Consider the following 15,216-nt stretch of genomic DNA (forward strand, 5'->3'; position numbering starts at 1 on the left):
GCTTTGCATGCGTTTGTGAACATTTGCAATCCCACCTGTGCTATCTCCTGTAAAGCAGGTTGCTTTGCATGCGTTTGTGAACATTTGCAATCCCACCTGTGCTATCTCCTGTCAAGGAGATTGTTTCATGGACATGGGATAGAATCGTTTTCCTGCAACACATTAAAAACGGCTAAAGACTGAATACCTACCTGAAGGACAGGAGGAAGGAAAACAAATCTCCCGCACCCAAGTTAGTGAAACTCTGTTTTGAAACCGTGTCATGTTTCCTAATGTGATACTTACTGTGTCATACTGACACCAATTGGTGGCATCATGGCAACACACATCTCCACGTTGAAAGACATAACAGTTCATGTTGTTTTTGACAGACGCAATTTATTTCCACACCGCATCTGGCATTAGAATCACTAGAAAGTCGGAATTTGTGCACAAGATGTCCACGAGGAAGAGAAACAGATTCTTATTTACATAAAGATGGGGTCATATAGCCTATGTCATCCCAATCTAGGGATCCTGGGCTAGTCCACACAGATTAGGTTGTGATTCTGTACTATCTCCAGTATAAGATTGACAGGCACTGATAATAACACACACCTCTAGAGTTTTGTTATATTCTGTTCCGCCCGTTCCTGAATCAGATTGGGGGAAGGGCGTACGTGGGCACAGGAAAACTAACTCGGATGTTTTTTATTACTAGGTATTAATGCACTGCAAATCCGTGGATACAACCAATAAACTGAGTTGATTTGAGATAGTGCATACGCCTGTGCACAGGTAACCTCCCTTTACTTGGGCTCTGAAACGATTGAAGAAGGCCATTGGATACAACAAGAAATGGAAGATCAGAACTTTGGAGGTTTCAAAGTCGCCGTGAAAACACATAAATGCAAACATTTTGACAGGCCATTTTGGTAGTTTGAGGTTTGAATGTACTTGCATGATGCAAAGAGAGTAAGACCACTGCAGAGGTACTGTACTGTGCACAGGCAAGTAAATGGGAATGCATTGGCTAAAGATACTCATCACAGCCCGTTGACTATCACAGAAGAAGGTGTGTCATTTGGTCACACACACAATCTGCATTAAAAGCAACACTTGAATTGGGTTGAGCTGAACCTCCACAATCGCATTTGTAGTATGACGACAACACACCCACATTGAACTTTGTTTCTGTAGCAGAGATCAGCCACACCGTCCCACACCACTAGTTCACTGTGCTATTCCCACTGAGACATCCCTATTCCCCACTGAGACTCTATGAGTCTCCCATAGGGTTTGGCAGTAACAGCTGAAGTAAGACCAACCTCCATAGGGCCTTATTAAAAGACACCCCCCCCCCCCCCTCCCCTCCTGACACAGAGAGATGATTACACGCTCTGTAGCAGAAGATTCCTCTACGATATGATAGGATACAGCTTGAGACAGAAACATGGGCATTACACTGGAGTTTCACAATTCTTCAAGTGAATTCCATGACTGTTGTGCTACTCTCCTCCAGCCTTGTTGACGGAATGTTTTACGTTGGTGAACTCAATGGGTCACTGGTGTGTCTGGGCTGGTCATCTGGCCTGTGGCCAGCTTGGAGGTCCTCCATCCATGGATCATTGTGCAGAGCAGCAGTAAGTAGATTGAGTAGTAGATCCAGCAGGCAGCAATAGATCCCTAGGGCTGTAGTAGATCCAGAGTGATCTAGTAGATCCACAGCACTGTGTCCAGTCACAGTCCAGAGGTCTCCTTCTCAGTGTCAATGGATGCCTTCCTCCAAAGAACCCTTTGCTTGCCAAATCTTCACCGTCCGGTCACTGTCACACAAGAAAGAACATGAAATCACTGGATCAACATGTGTATCAGAGGTTTGATTATCTCTCTCTTAGGTTAAATGATGACTTTGTTATTATAGTAACAGTGGGTTGATTTACTCAGAGGGTTAGGGTCAGGGTATGATCTGGATCATGGTCAAAGTTAGGAGATATATTCTCTGAAGGTAGGGGTTATGGTCAGGTTTGCCGTGAGATTTCGCTGCAGGCTCCTATGGCATTCAAGGGTGATGTTAGGGTTAGGCGTTAAACTCACTCTGAGGCAGTGAATAGCTGGCTGCTGTTGGTAGCCAGTCCATTCACAGGGCTGTCGTGTCCCCTCAGGTCTCCGAGCGGTGCCAGGGTATCAGCGTGCCACAGCTTCAGCAGACCTCCCCTGTCTGCACTCAGCACAACCGGGCACCCTGGCACCACACCCAGCGCACTTACCCAGTCAGAGTGGGCACTCGCCACCTGCTGTGGAGGAAGCAAGTACACACTAGGTCAAAACAGGGCTACAAACTGTTGAAAAATAACTCTGTGGGACAATAGATTTTGTTTACTCCCACTACTGGTCTTACAATGATGATAATGTTGCAGCTAGCAAAAACAATTCAACAAAACAACACTTGATGCTTACAAAGCAACATTGCAATGTGAAACTCGCAGCTATCAGCTGATTGTGTGTTTCTGAGAGCCTTGTCTTCTTTCAGGTACTAGCAGTACAGTATATACAGCTAGTGTCCAATAGGTCCCACCTGTACTAGTCGTTTCCGGGACAGGTCCCACTTCTTGATGCAGTAGTCTCTGGAGCTGCTGTAGAGGCTGTCCCCCTGAACAGCCAGAGAGACGATACCCTCCTGGTGTGGCGGATCAAAGTTGTGACAGGACACAATGCTGCCCTGGACACCCTCTGTCACCTCAAACATCTTCAGGGTGTGGTCCTTGGACCCCGTTAGGACCATGTCTTGACCGTTGCCCAACTGGTCGACGGTCAGACACAAGACCGGGCCCAGGTGACCTGTCAGCTTCCCAGTAGACACAAACCTAGAGCACAAGGTCAGAGTTCAAGGGTCAGGAAGAGTTCAGATCTAGGAGTCCTCGGTACAACTAAAGATCATACTTGGGAGAAATGATTCAGCGTTCACTATCTATCTTTTCTTCGCTACATTCAGCAACCTGTGCCTGTTTTAGTGTACACAATTCCTCTCCTTTCATCTTCATTTTGTGCCACCTCCAGTCCTTACTTAAACTAAACACGACATTCAACTACTCTCTCCATTCTTACTTCCTGAGGTCCCACATGCGGACTGAGTTGCCCGAGGCGGAGTAGAGGTAGGATCCCGTGGGGTTCAGAGAAATCTGGTTGATCTGGTTCTCTCCTGGAGGGATGGACAGGGACCTGAGAGACACACAGCTGTCCCCTGTACTCACCTGGCCCGACGACCTGCGACACACACACGCACGCACACACACACACACACACACGCAGTCAATACCATGTCAATGGGAATGACATTGTGTAAAAGTACTTTTTTCAAGTAGCAAATTAAGAATCTGAAGTTCCCTGGGCTGTGTTGGAATGTGCTAGAATCTCCTAGAATGTGTTGAAAAAGGAACTGGCAAGCTCAACTCCAACTTTTGACATAACGACAGTCTTCGGTTTCTTACTAGAGGTGTAAACATATATTCTTGGTGTTTGTATCTATATTTACTCACGTGAGTGTGCGTATGCACTTGGCGGAGTCTCGGATGTCCCAGACCTTGATGTAAGCGGTGGAGACAGTGAAGACCAGGCTGGAACAGTATCTAACAGACACCACACTGCTGGGATGATCTCCCAGAGACATGATCTCTTGACCAGTCACCAGGTTCCACACCTTACACGTACGATCTGGCAACACACACACACACACACACACACACACACACACACACACACACACACACAGACACAGGGGTTAGAAGTCAATAGTTAGGGGCAACGATGAGTGTTCAATACGTCAGAAACACCATCAACCACACCAGAGAGCTAGACGAAGCTAATACCAAATAATATGACTTACACTCATCTGAGCATTTCAGATGTGAGAAGTCTCTAGGGGTCATGGTTTAGAGGTCAAGGGTTGTTTTTTTGTTTCCGAACATTATAGAACTAGAGAGCTGTACCTTTAGAGCCAGTGAAGAGCAGGTCATCAGTGCAGTCGACACACATGACAGGTTTGGTGTGTCCCTCAGCCACATGGACACACTGTAGCCTGGCAGCATGGCTGATCTTAGGGGATGACACAGGGTTGACCACCCCTCTATAACAGGATAACAGGGACAAAAGACAATGTGTCAAGTCTGTTAGGACAGTGGTTCCCGAACTGTGTGTGTGTGTGTGGGGGGGGGGAAGCCCCGAGTGAAGCACAAGAAGTAGGTACAACTATGACCATCGTGACGTCATACGAACATGACACATGTGGCAAACATTGTGAAGTGGTGTGGCTCTTACGTTGGTTTGGTGTCTGTGATTTTGGTCTTCTCTGTGGCCGTGGGCGTGGGTATGTGCGACTTTGTCTCTCTCGCCGGGTGACCCTTGGGGTCCATATGTGTGTGTTCCTTGACGTCTAAAGGGGGATGTCCTCCCTTCTCTAGCATCCTCCTGCGTGTTAGAGGCGAGCGCTCCAGTGATCTCCTCTCAGCTCCCATCGAAGACCAGGCTCCCGATCTACACAACACAGAGACAGACAGGCCAGCGACATGAACAGTTGAAGTGATGTGCACCGGATGATCAGCTGGAGTCACACACATCACTGAAGGTTACAATGCATTCCGGGTCAAGTTAAACATTCTATCCTTTTTCGTGCCGATGCACTTGTTTTTTCAACAACAACACGGTTAAGGTGTGAAGCCTGACCGGTCAAATTCACGTTCAGTAGGTAAGGATTTACTCCGCAAGTATCTGACTGTATTTCCTGTACTATAGCTTTAAAAAACGAAACACAAAGACATTTGACCAACATAAGGACTTACAGTCCAGCTATCCGGGAGGACAGTGCTGAGGGGGACACAGTGAGTTCCCTGTCCCTGAGATGTCCTGCTACTGTCCCCATGTCCCCTGCCCCTTCCTGGGCGTCTGTCGGGGGTAGCAGGGGTGCAGAGAAGTCAAATTCACCACTCCCGGCATACAGCAGCTCCATCTGGGTGGTTGTCCTTCTGCGTGCCTGTGGTAGTGGGATCGATCCAATCAATCAATCAATCAATAACATAACCATTCATAAAGAGTGTTTTGCAAATAGCATTTGTCTCAAAGTGCTTATCAGTAACTCCTTTACTTTAGACTTCATGAAAATGTCATTAAAATGGCGTTTAGAGAAATGCTTTTACGTGTGAAAGTACGGTAGACGACTGTACCTTCCTAGGTTTGGCCTCTCCACACAGCTTCAGGAGGTCAGAGGCCAATGAGCTGAAGCAAAGACGGAGGGGCAATTGACATGTTTATTTTATTTAACCTTTATTTAACTAGGCAAGTCAGTTAAGAGCAAATTCCTATTTACAAAGATCTTACTTACATAGTCTTATTGATAAGTAGGTTGATGGACGACCCAAATAAAGCACAATCATACATTTAAAGGTGGAATCCGCAGTAGGAGAAACAGCGCCACTGTCCAACCCACAGCCACTGTTATTGTTTTTGTTTAGTTGACAAACTGGAGGCGAGGAACGCGGCCCGACGTGGTTAAAAAAAAAAAACGCCGTACATATTCTGCTGTTCTATTGCGCGTACAATGATGTCCGAGGGGGAAAAAACTGTGTCCGTTGTTTGCAGTAGCTTCTTTGTTTTTGTAATATTGCAAAGGGATGTGGCAGTTTCCCCATTAAGGATTCCAGCTTTAAGTGATGAAATTCAATATTTAATATCCTCATGGTCTTGTCAAATGTTGTTGTTTTTTTACCTTCCCTCTGTGGCTGGGCTGGCGGTAGAGGACTCATCACTACTGCTGTCATCTCCGTTCTCTGCTTGAGGACAGAACCATACGGCACACCTTGTTACGCTGGGCCCTCAGATACACAACGTGCCTCAGTTACTGCATGGTCGGACATGGGGTAGCTGGGGCTTCACAGCATGTTTTCAAATATCCCATTACAAGCACTAAACGTGTGTTACTTTACTATTTAAACTGTTAGAGGGCGATCCCTTTCAAAGCACATCTACAGTCTGGATATCACAAAGAAAACAAAATGCATACGTCGTTTTCAAACTAACGCGGCAGCAGCAGCAAAACAACAGAATGCAAAGAGCTCTAAGGTACAGGGTTCAAAGTTCAGAGGTCAGGTTAAATACATCAGGGGTCAGAAGGAGGTCAATAGTATAGTATACTGACGTTTTCGTTTTATGGAGGGTAACTTGGTGAATGTTGTGGTTGGAGTAGTACTCTAGTTAAGGCCTGAACTTCAGGTTTGCGTGGGGGGCCAGGGTTTAAGCTAATGCCTATTCTTACATTTCAGATCTTCCTGAATGAGTCCGCTGAACAGGAGAAAGCTAGACATCCACACAGAGGATGGGGAGGGTCAGACAGGGAAGTGGGAGACAGGGGGGGCAACATACCACCTCATGCACCTCAGGGCAAAGTTACGTTCTCAGGTTAGTCTTAAAGGGGAGTTTTAGAGGGAGGAGGGGCTTTAGGGGAGACCCATGGTCTCTGGGATCAGTCAGTCTGGTGTCTGTTACTTACCCACCACTAGGTAACCTATCTCTGTTTGAATTCAGGGTGAACAAACAGGGGGGAAAAAAACAAAGAAATCAAAGTCAAACAAAAGCTAAAAGAATGGAGACACTTCATTTTACAGTCCCGTTTCCGTGGGTATTTTACTTGTAGGCTATTTACTAAGAGAATACGTCATGGTACATGTTTTACTGAATCCGAAAGAAAAACAATGTGGGAGACATGTTGTGAATGTCAGATAACACAGTGGACTGTCAAATGAAGTGTAGCCCAAAAAAATGATGAACTGAAAAGCAGCGTGTTTATACCACTGAGCCTATCTATACCTTGCAGTGCGTTGCCCAGCAGAGCGTCCAGCTCAGGGTTGAGTTCAGCTTTCTCCTTCAGCATGTGGAACAGCAGCTGGTTCTGAGTGGCGCTGTTGATCTCTGTCTGCTTCAGCCTGCCCTCCATCATCTTCACCTGGGAATCCTTCTGGGCCGCCTGCAGACCCTGGGAGATGAACGTACCAGTAAAATCATACATGACAAACACACGTAAATGCCATACTGACATCAACAGAGTGTTGTGACATTTAGCCCACAGAACAGCAGACACGTATGTTTAACTCTATAATAAACATTGTGTTTTAAAAAAGGTATAAAGTTGGTAGATTTACAATACCCCGAATGCCGCTTAATCGAAAGGTCGAGAGAACTCAGTAGGGGCAGGTGTTCTGTGGTTACCTTGTTGATGGCCATGTGCAGGAAGTGATCAAGCAGGAAGCGGGCTTCTGATAGGTTACAGGAGCTGATCACCGCAGTAACCTCCACTGTGTCTCCCTCCTCCTGCATCCCAACAACATCACAGTCAGTCATAATAACAGTTATGAAGAAAATGTGTGTGCTGGCGTCAGCTGTACTAAGAAACTAGAAGGCGTCAATTTCCTGCAGAAAATGGTGCGTGTTTGCGTCAGCGAACCTTCGCTTCCTCCATCTGCATGATGTTGGCCTGACAGTCAGCGATGCTGTCGTTGATGTAGTCGATGTTGGCCGCCAGGGCGTCTATCTCCTCGTTCAAAGACTGGATGCTTCGGTCCGTGTCGGTCCCCTCTGTGGCGATCTTCTCCCTCTTACGAGACACCTTCTCTCTTCGCTTGGTCAGGTCCTCACGTTGCTGTAAGAGGCAGGGAGGGAGGGAGAGAGATGGAGTTCTAATAAAATTGTCTCCAAATTGCATTCCTTTCTACCTATTGCTCTACAATCTTAGAAGTAACGGAGCTTGGAGGAACCTTTTGGGGTTCTAAAAATTGACACACGGGGAACCTTTCCAGGTCACAAAGGTTCCTCGAAGAACCCCTCTGAAAAGGTTATTTGAGGAACCCCTGTGACGTGAGCCATATCTTTTCGCTTAAGTGTCACAGATTGACACTTATACGCTGATACTGGGCTGCCTGTGTAAAGGTTCAAACAGGAACGTTTTTGTGATGGGACAGATACATTTCTTCACCTTTTTAATAATATAGAAGATTGGAGACGTGGCTTATTGGAGGAGTGGCTTTCAGACATTTATTTTTGGCCACCTGTAAGAGTAAATGTCATTCCTGTTCATCATATAAAGTTTGTACACAACAAAGTGAAATGTTCCTTAAATGTTTAAGCATATTGCATATTCTGATATAACAACAAGATGTCACAGCCTGACTTTATGTCAGCGTCTATTTTTGATGAGTAAACTGACTCCATCTCCTGGTGATCTGTGACAAACGTGGTAAATTAAGGCACATAGAAACAACTCTAGGGATACGTTTAGGCATTCATTCTGACTGGTTAAGTTAAGGTTGGGGATAGGGTTAAAACTTTAGGCATTCATCCCGAATGGACTTGCTTAACCGTTGTAGACAGATGGCGGAGTAGTCTAAGCCTCCGGCTCTGTAGACAGCGTGTTCAATCCCAGTGTTCCCCCCCCCCCCTTTTTTCCCCCTTCTATCTAGCGGTTGGTTTTGATGCCACCTCCTGATGTCCAGGGGACCTGCACAAACGTTGAATTTCCCCTTGGATCTGGAGTGATCCCTCTGAATATAATATTAACATTTCTGATTACATACGCTGCTTTCAGATAGTATTCACACTACTTTTTTTCACATTTTGTTGTGTTACAAAGTGGGATCGAAATTGATTTAATTGTAATTTTTTTCGTTATTTTTTTGTCCAGACAAAATACTCAAAATCTTTAAAAAAAAATGTCATTAATGGAAAATAAAACACTGATATATCTTGACTAGAAAAGCATTCAACCCCCTGAGTCAATACATGTTAGAATACATTTTGGCAGTGATTACAGTTGTCAGTCTTTCTGGGTAAGTCTCTAAGAGCTTTACACACTTGGATTTGACAATATTTGCTTATTATTATTGAAAAAAATCTTCAAGCTCTGTCAACTTGGTTGTTGATCATTGCTAGACAGCCATTTTCAAGTCTTGCCATAGATGTTCAAGCGGATTTAAGCCAAAATTGTAACTAGACAACTCAGCAACATTCAATGTTGTCAACTCCAGGTTTATATTTGGCCTTGTGTTATAGGTAGTTGTCCTGCTGAAAGGTGAATTTGTCTCCCAGTGTCTGTAGGAGAGCAGACTGAACCAATATTTCCTTTGGGATTTTACCTGTGCTTAGCTCTATTCCATGTATTTTATCCCCCAAAAACTCCCTAGTCTCTGCCGATGACAAGCATACCCATAACATGACGCAGCCACCACCATGCTTGAAAATATGAAAAGTAGTGCACAGTCATGTGCATTGTTGGATTTGCCCCAAACATAACGCTTTGTATTTAGGACAAAAAGTTCATTTCTTTGCCACTGTTACATCTTCTCCTGCTCCTCCCCTCCTGCGTACAACGTCGCCAGAGTACTAACCACCGGTCCTGGGATTCATCATTACGCACACCTGGCCATCATCATTACACGCACCTGTTAATCATTATGATTCACACCTGGACTTCATTACCTTCATCATTTCCTCCCCTTTATATGTCTCTCCCTTATGTTTTCTCACCAGTTGGTATTGTTTTTTGTACCGGCGTGTAGCCTTATGTAAATGTCTTGTTACTATTTTTGTTGTTTTATTAAATGTTTCACCTGCACCTGCTTCCTGACTCACAGCTCCGTTATTGTAGCCACATTTTTTGCAGTATTACTTTAGTGCCTTATTGCAAACAGGATGCATGTTTTGGAATACTTTTATTCTGTACAAGCTTCCTTGTTTTCACTCTGTCATATATGTTCGTTTTGTGGAGTAACTACAATGTTGTTGATCCATCCTCAGTTATCTCCTCTCACAGCCATTATTTTAAAATCACTATTGGCCTCTTGGTGCTAGGCTGAGGGACCTTACGAATAATAGTATGTGTGGAGTACAGAGATGGGGTAGTAATTTTAAAATAATGTTAAAACGATTATTGCCCAAAGAGTGTGTCCATGCAACTTATTACGTGACTTGTTAAGCAAATGTTTCCTCCTGAACTGTAGGCTTGCCATAACAAAAGGGTTGAATACTTATTGACTCAAGATATTTTAGCTTTTCATTTTTGTCCCCTTTTTCAATCTTGTCTCATCGCTGCAACTCCCCAACGGGCTCGGGAGGCGAAGGTCAAGTCATGCGTCCTCCGAAACATGACCCGCCAAACATTTGTCTGCTTAACCCAGAAGCCAACCACACCAATGTATCGGCGAAAACACTGTTCACCTGGTCAGCCTACAAGTGCCCGGGCCCACCACAAGGAGTCGCTAGAACACGATGAGCCAAGTAAAGCCCCCCTGGCCAAACCCTCCCCTAACCCGGACCGCCCTATGGGAGTCCCAATCTCAGCCAGTTGTGACACAGCCCGGGATTGAGCCTGGGTATGTAGTGACGCCTCTAGTGATGCAGTGCCTTAGACCGTTGCGCCACTCGGGAGGCCTCAGCTTAGATTTTTTTTAATGAATTTCTAAGCATTTCTGAAAACACAATTCCACTGTGACATTATAGGGTATTGCGTTTAGATCAGTAATACAAAATCTAAATTCAATCCATTTTAAAAATGTGTAAAAAGTCAAGGGGGTGAATACTTTCTGAAGGCACTGTAGAGCCATGACAGTCACCCGGAAGCAACGATAACAAAGTAGTCATAAAGTAGTAACATTAGGATTTGCATATAGACGGGCTACAACGTGACAAAAACAAGGGGTGCGCTTCAATGGGGCAGAAGGTGGTGTGTGGTTGTGACTCTGGACGGCAAGAGAGCCACCGTGTTGGAAATCATAGATGGCTTGCTTCAGCTAGTTTCATCTTGTTCTTGATACCATGTCTTGTTTTGAGGTGTTTCGACTGATGTCACGCCTATGCTAATATTTCTAAAATTCACTAGCTAGCTAACCAACAACTGTAACTATGTGTTTGAGAGACAACATGTGCTCGTTAGACACATTTATTTATGTTTTCAATAAACATTGGAGACTAAAGATAGTTGACATGTTGTCAACAACAACCCCGTCCGTTTTGCCGCATAGTTGCGTACGCATTGGTTTTGTTTACAAAACAACCAACCCATATGCTCGTGAGGAACTCACACACGTCTGTAAACCTAATTGAAGCTACAAAACTATCCGTGTTCAACTTTAACATGTGACGACAATACAACAGAAAAGACGAACGGAAATGATGTTTCTTCCCACGGGTGGCCAAAAAGAACTATCTGAAGCAACCACCTTCCTAAGCCACGCTCCGCAGTCTTCGCATCTTGATAACCCAGCATCAACAACCCAACCTGGCCCGTTTTAAAGAAAACAACTCGACTTAGTGACCCAAATGCCTGCAACCCAGCAATTGGGTCATCCAAACAACCAAGCATTTTTGAAAGTGTTGGCTAGGTTAAAGATACTGTAGCTAGCTAGCAACCTAAGCCAACACCTAATAAGTATCATCAAAAACACATGGCATTACCATCACAAGAAACTTTTCGGAATTAAAACAGGAGGCGTGAGAGTTTTATTCAACATTGCTATTAAAATGGTACTTAGGAATGGGGTAATTGTTTACAAGTTGCTTGCTATCCTATAAAGCCATCGGCCAAAACACAATGTTCCTCTTCTTCTGAGTTTGGCAGCAGAATAAATCCAGTGGGAAAATAAATTCCAAGTGCTCTACACATGCCGACAAAAAGGTTCCCCAGGTTCCCCAGCTAAATTGAATCATTCAAGAACTACTCAACTAACCAATGGTGCAAATATGAACCCATTGACTGCAATGGTTCACTGAGGAACTGAGTTCCTTGAGAATCTCCAGGGTTCCTTGAGTCACCCTTAATTCTAAGAGGGTAGCCAAAACAGCAACAATGATAAGTCTGTATATACTCCCCTGTCGGTTTTTGCCTTTTTCCACTGACAGAGAACCATGTTGGCATCAGTCTGATAGGAATACAGTAGAACTGGTAGTACTACAGTAGTAATACAGTAAAACTACAGTGGGTTTATTTTACCTTGAGGAGGCGGTTCATATCAGCCTCCATGTTGGAGATGGTCAGCCTCTGCATGATGATGTCAGTGATGCGTCTCTCCAGAGACTGCCATTTAGCCCGGGCTGTCCTGGTGGTGTAGACGCTTCCCATCCTCACCGGGTACTTCCTGATCAATGGAATTCAACCGAGATCATTGTATAGTACGGGCCAATATATTACTGAAAAACAAAGACTAGGTGAGGAACTTATTGTTGTCCCGTTTCAACTAGAGTAGGAGTCCTTTCATGCACACAAAACATATATATATATATATATATACACACTACATACATTTGTCACACGCTTCGTAAACAACAGGTGTAGACTAACGGTGAAATGCTTATTTACGGGCCCTTCCCAACAATGCAGAGAGAAAGACAATAACACAATGAATAAATACACAGTAAGTAACGATAACTTGGCCATATACACAGGCAGAGATGGGCAGTATTTCTGTTACATATATTTGAAATACATGTTTTAATTTCCTCTGAGTAGTTTGACATTTTAATTACACTGGATTGAACTACACTCCAATGTTTTTTTGTATTTTCTAATTACTGTAATTTGTCTTTTAAAAATACAATACATTTTTTTTTTTAAATAACAATGTTATAGTGGTACACATTATGTGTGTCCCCTTTCACCCTCTATTGGTATTGTCATGACTTGCCAGTCCTGAGAGGGAGATCAGAGGTGCCGGCTAGGCAATGGTAGTTTATTTTGATACATTGTTCTTCATGTAATTTTTATGTATTTTGTAACTGTAGCTATTTGGTTAACAAACACATCATGCCTATGCACACGTGCAAACGCACACACACACTCACACCATCAGTCCTGCTGGTAGTACCTTGGGGTGCCATTGGGGCCTGCTGCCCCAGCAGAGTGAGGTCTCCCTAGGATGCTGCGGTGAGAAGGGTCCTGGAGGGGCTCCGGTAGGCTCACCTTTCTGTTTACCTTCCCTGAAGTTGGCCTCACCTGCTTCCTCAGAGCTGTCACCTAGCACAAGAGGAAAGCAGGGCCATGTTCAGTAGGGAGAAAATGTTTTGAAAACCGAGATACTACCTGAACGTGTTCAAAAAGTACAAAGATGTTTTGGTTTCCATTGCAAAACGTTTTGCTACAGTTTGCCACACTGAACATGACCCAGTGTATCTTACCTCCTCATTCTTCCTGCGCAGTATCAGGTCCTGCTGCCTCTTCTGAGCCTCCAGCTGTCTCAGTTGGTGCTGTAAGTGACAGTCACATCATATCAATATAATTCAATTCAATTGAACTTGGTCACAGGCGAACACACAACTTCACAACACACATTATTTCCTGTCTGTAACGTTACCTCATGTTTGCGCTGGTCCTTCTTCAGAGTCGCGATCTCTCGGTTGCGTCGGCACTCTGACGCTCTGTTTTTCTCCTGCACCTCCTTCATCTGACGCATCAGACCCACCTAGCACAACACCCACCATTTACATGTCACTCAATCAGTCAACATATCCATCCATCCACCCTCCAACTAACCACCCGCCCACCCACCCTACCACCCATCCATCCTTCCATCCACAATTTTCTCTTGACCTTTGTTTTCTTCATCTCAGCCACATCCTGGTTGAGTTTCTTGAGCTGCTTCTCGTACTGCGATTGGTTCTTGAGGAGGCGTGAGTGTTCCTTCTGGGCTGACTGCAGCTTCTGCATCTCCTTGTTCATAGAGCTCAGCTTCTTCTCATATTCTAACTTGATCTTCTTAGCTTTCCCCTCCGTGCACGTCTCCACCGAGCCTGCAGACACAACTAACTCAGCTAAGCACGGGCACGGTGGAAACAACGCCACACAAGTTCGGTTCAACCGACACAGATCAGCACAGCCACAACGGAATATCAATTAAATCAGTCGTTCAAATGTTAGCCTTTTTAAAGCAACCGTTGTCACAGTCACAAAGTGATTTTACAGAATACGACGGCCCTCTAGAAATAAGGTTGTTTAAACACACACTTTATGGTGTGTAAAATAACAAATCATGACAGAGGGACTCAAGACAAAATACGTTAAAATGTTATGTACAGGTATGATGTCATTGGTGGTGGACAGGATTAGTTAGATAGTTAGTTATATGTCAGTTATGTAACTCCACAATACACTCACTCTGAGATGTAGCGGCGTGGCACAGAGCACCTAAACAAATAAATGCCAACCCTTCATTAATCTGCCACCACATTCCTGTGCGCCTCTGCTCTACCGAGGTTGTGACCGTGATGCACGGCATCGTCTCCTGTGCACGTCTCTCTCTCTCTCTCTCTCTCTCGTATACGTACCCATGTTGTGCAGCACCTTGTCCCTCTCCAGCTGTGTGTCTCGGATCTTGCTCTGCAGCATCATCAGCTTCTGTTCGTACTGCTGTTTGAGCGTGTGCAGACGGCGCTGGCTGTTCTCCAGCTCGTCGATCAGCTTCTGCTTGATGGCGATCTCACACGTGATGTTGGCCAGGTCCGCCTGGAAGTTCTCTTTTTCCAGAGAACACACACAGAACGAGCTATATGACACACGCTTCAATGACATATTCACTATTCTTTTATTAAAACAACAGAATAATCTAATCACGGGGAATGAATAAGGGGTGATAGAGCTGGGTTTGAAAAAAACCCTGCACACACTCCACGCGGCCCTCCAGGACCAAAGAAGCAAGGCATTCTTTGTGACAGTGTAAAAGCACCTTTGGATGTGTGTGTGTGTAGGTGTGTGTGTGAGAGAGTTTTACCTTTCTCATCCAGTTCTTCAGAGTCTGACTCGTCCGAGCTCTCCTCTCCCTCCATCTCGTACTCCTCGTCTTCTCCCTCCAGCTCCTCTCCTTCCTCGTGGTCACTGACGTGGTCATCCTGTTCACACACATTTACACGATGTGAGTACAAAGAACACACACACAGCACACACACACACACACTGATTTAAATATGGCAATTAAGGACATTCTTAGACGTACCCCCTCTGCCTCGTCGTTGCCTCGTTCCTGTTCATTGTCAGGTACCTCCTCCTTGACCACACTGTGAGGACAGAACCAGAGGTTCAGGGACCCATTGACCGCAAACGCAAGACATCAGGTCACTAGACTATCAGGGAGAACTACCATACCGTACAGCACTACCATACAGCACTACCACACAGCACTACCACACAGCACATGAACACACTACCTTGAT

General features: G+C 44.9%; 1 protein-coding gene across 8 annotated transcripts in view; it reads right to left on the minus strand.

The window, feature by feature from the left end:
* Positions 1–358: 358 nt before the first annotated feature.
* LOC110490171 (kinesin-like protein KIF21A) overlaps positions 359–15,216 on the minus strand; it is a 41,719-nt gene continuing 26,861 nt past the window's right edge. For 2 of the 8 annotated variants that reach the window (XM_021563401.2, XM_021563399.2), the window contains 22 exons: positions 15,000–15,060; positions 14,778–14,895; positions 14,335–14,523; positions 13,601–13,800; positions 13,365–13,472; positions 13,189–13,257; positions 12,879–13,027; positions 12,008–12,152; positions 7,472–7,666; positions 7,237–7,338; positions 6,838–7,003; positions 6,521–6,541; positions 5,741–5,801; positions 5,199–5,250; positions 4,818–5,008; positions 4,297–4,512; positions 3,969–4,105; positions 3,519–3,693; positions 3,088–3,246; positions 2,558–2,846; positions 2,077–2,276; positions 359–1,805 (listed from right to left, as the gene is read on the minus strand). In XM_021563401.2, coding sequence (XP_021419076.2) covers positions 1,748–1,805; positions 2,077–2,276; positions 2,558–2,846; positions 3,088–3,246; positions 3,519–3,693; positions 3,969–4,105; positions 4,297–4,512; positions 4,818–5,008; positions 5,199–5,250; positions 5,741–5,801; positions 6,521–6,541; positions 6,838–7,003; positions 7,237–7,338; positions 7,472–7,666; positions 12,008–12,152; positions 12,879–13,027; positions 13,189–13,257; positions 13,365–13,472; positions 13,601–13,800; positions 14,335–14,523; positions 14,778–14,895; positions 15,000–15,060 — 3,061 coding nt within the window. In that variant the 3' untranslated portion in view covers positions 359–1,747. Of the gene's footprint in view, positions 1,806–2,076; positions 2,277–2,557; positions 2,847–3,087; positions 3,247–3,518; positions 3,694–3,968; positions 4,106–4,296; positions 4,513–4,817; positions 5,009–5,198; positions 5,251–5,740; positions 5,805–6,520; positions 6,542–6,837; positions 7,004–7,236; positions 7,339–7,471; positions 7,667–12,007; positions 12,153–12,878; positions 13,028–13,188; positions 13,258–13,364; positions 13,473–13,600; positions 13,813–14,334; positions 14,524–14,777; positions 14,896–14,999; positions 15,061–15,216 lie in introns of all 8 variants that reach the window. The other 6 variants (XM_036944464.1, XM_036944460.1, XM_036944461.1 and 3 more) reach the window with 5 other exon arrangements.

The sequence above is a fragment of the Oncorhynchus mykiss genome, chromosome 15 (genome assembly GCF_013265735.2).
Source record: "Oncorhynchus mykiss isolate Arlee chromosome 15, USDA_OmykA_1.1, whole genome shotgun sequence".
Taxonomy (NCBI): domain Eukaryota; kingdom Metazoa; phylum Chordata; class Actinopteri; order Salmoniformes; family Salmonidae; genus Oncorhynchus; species Oncorhynchus mykiss.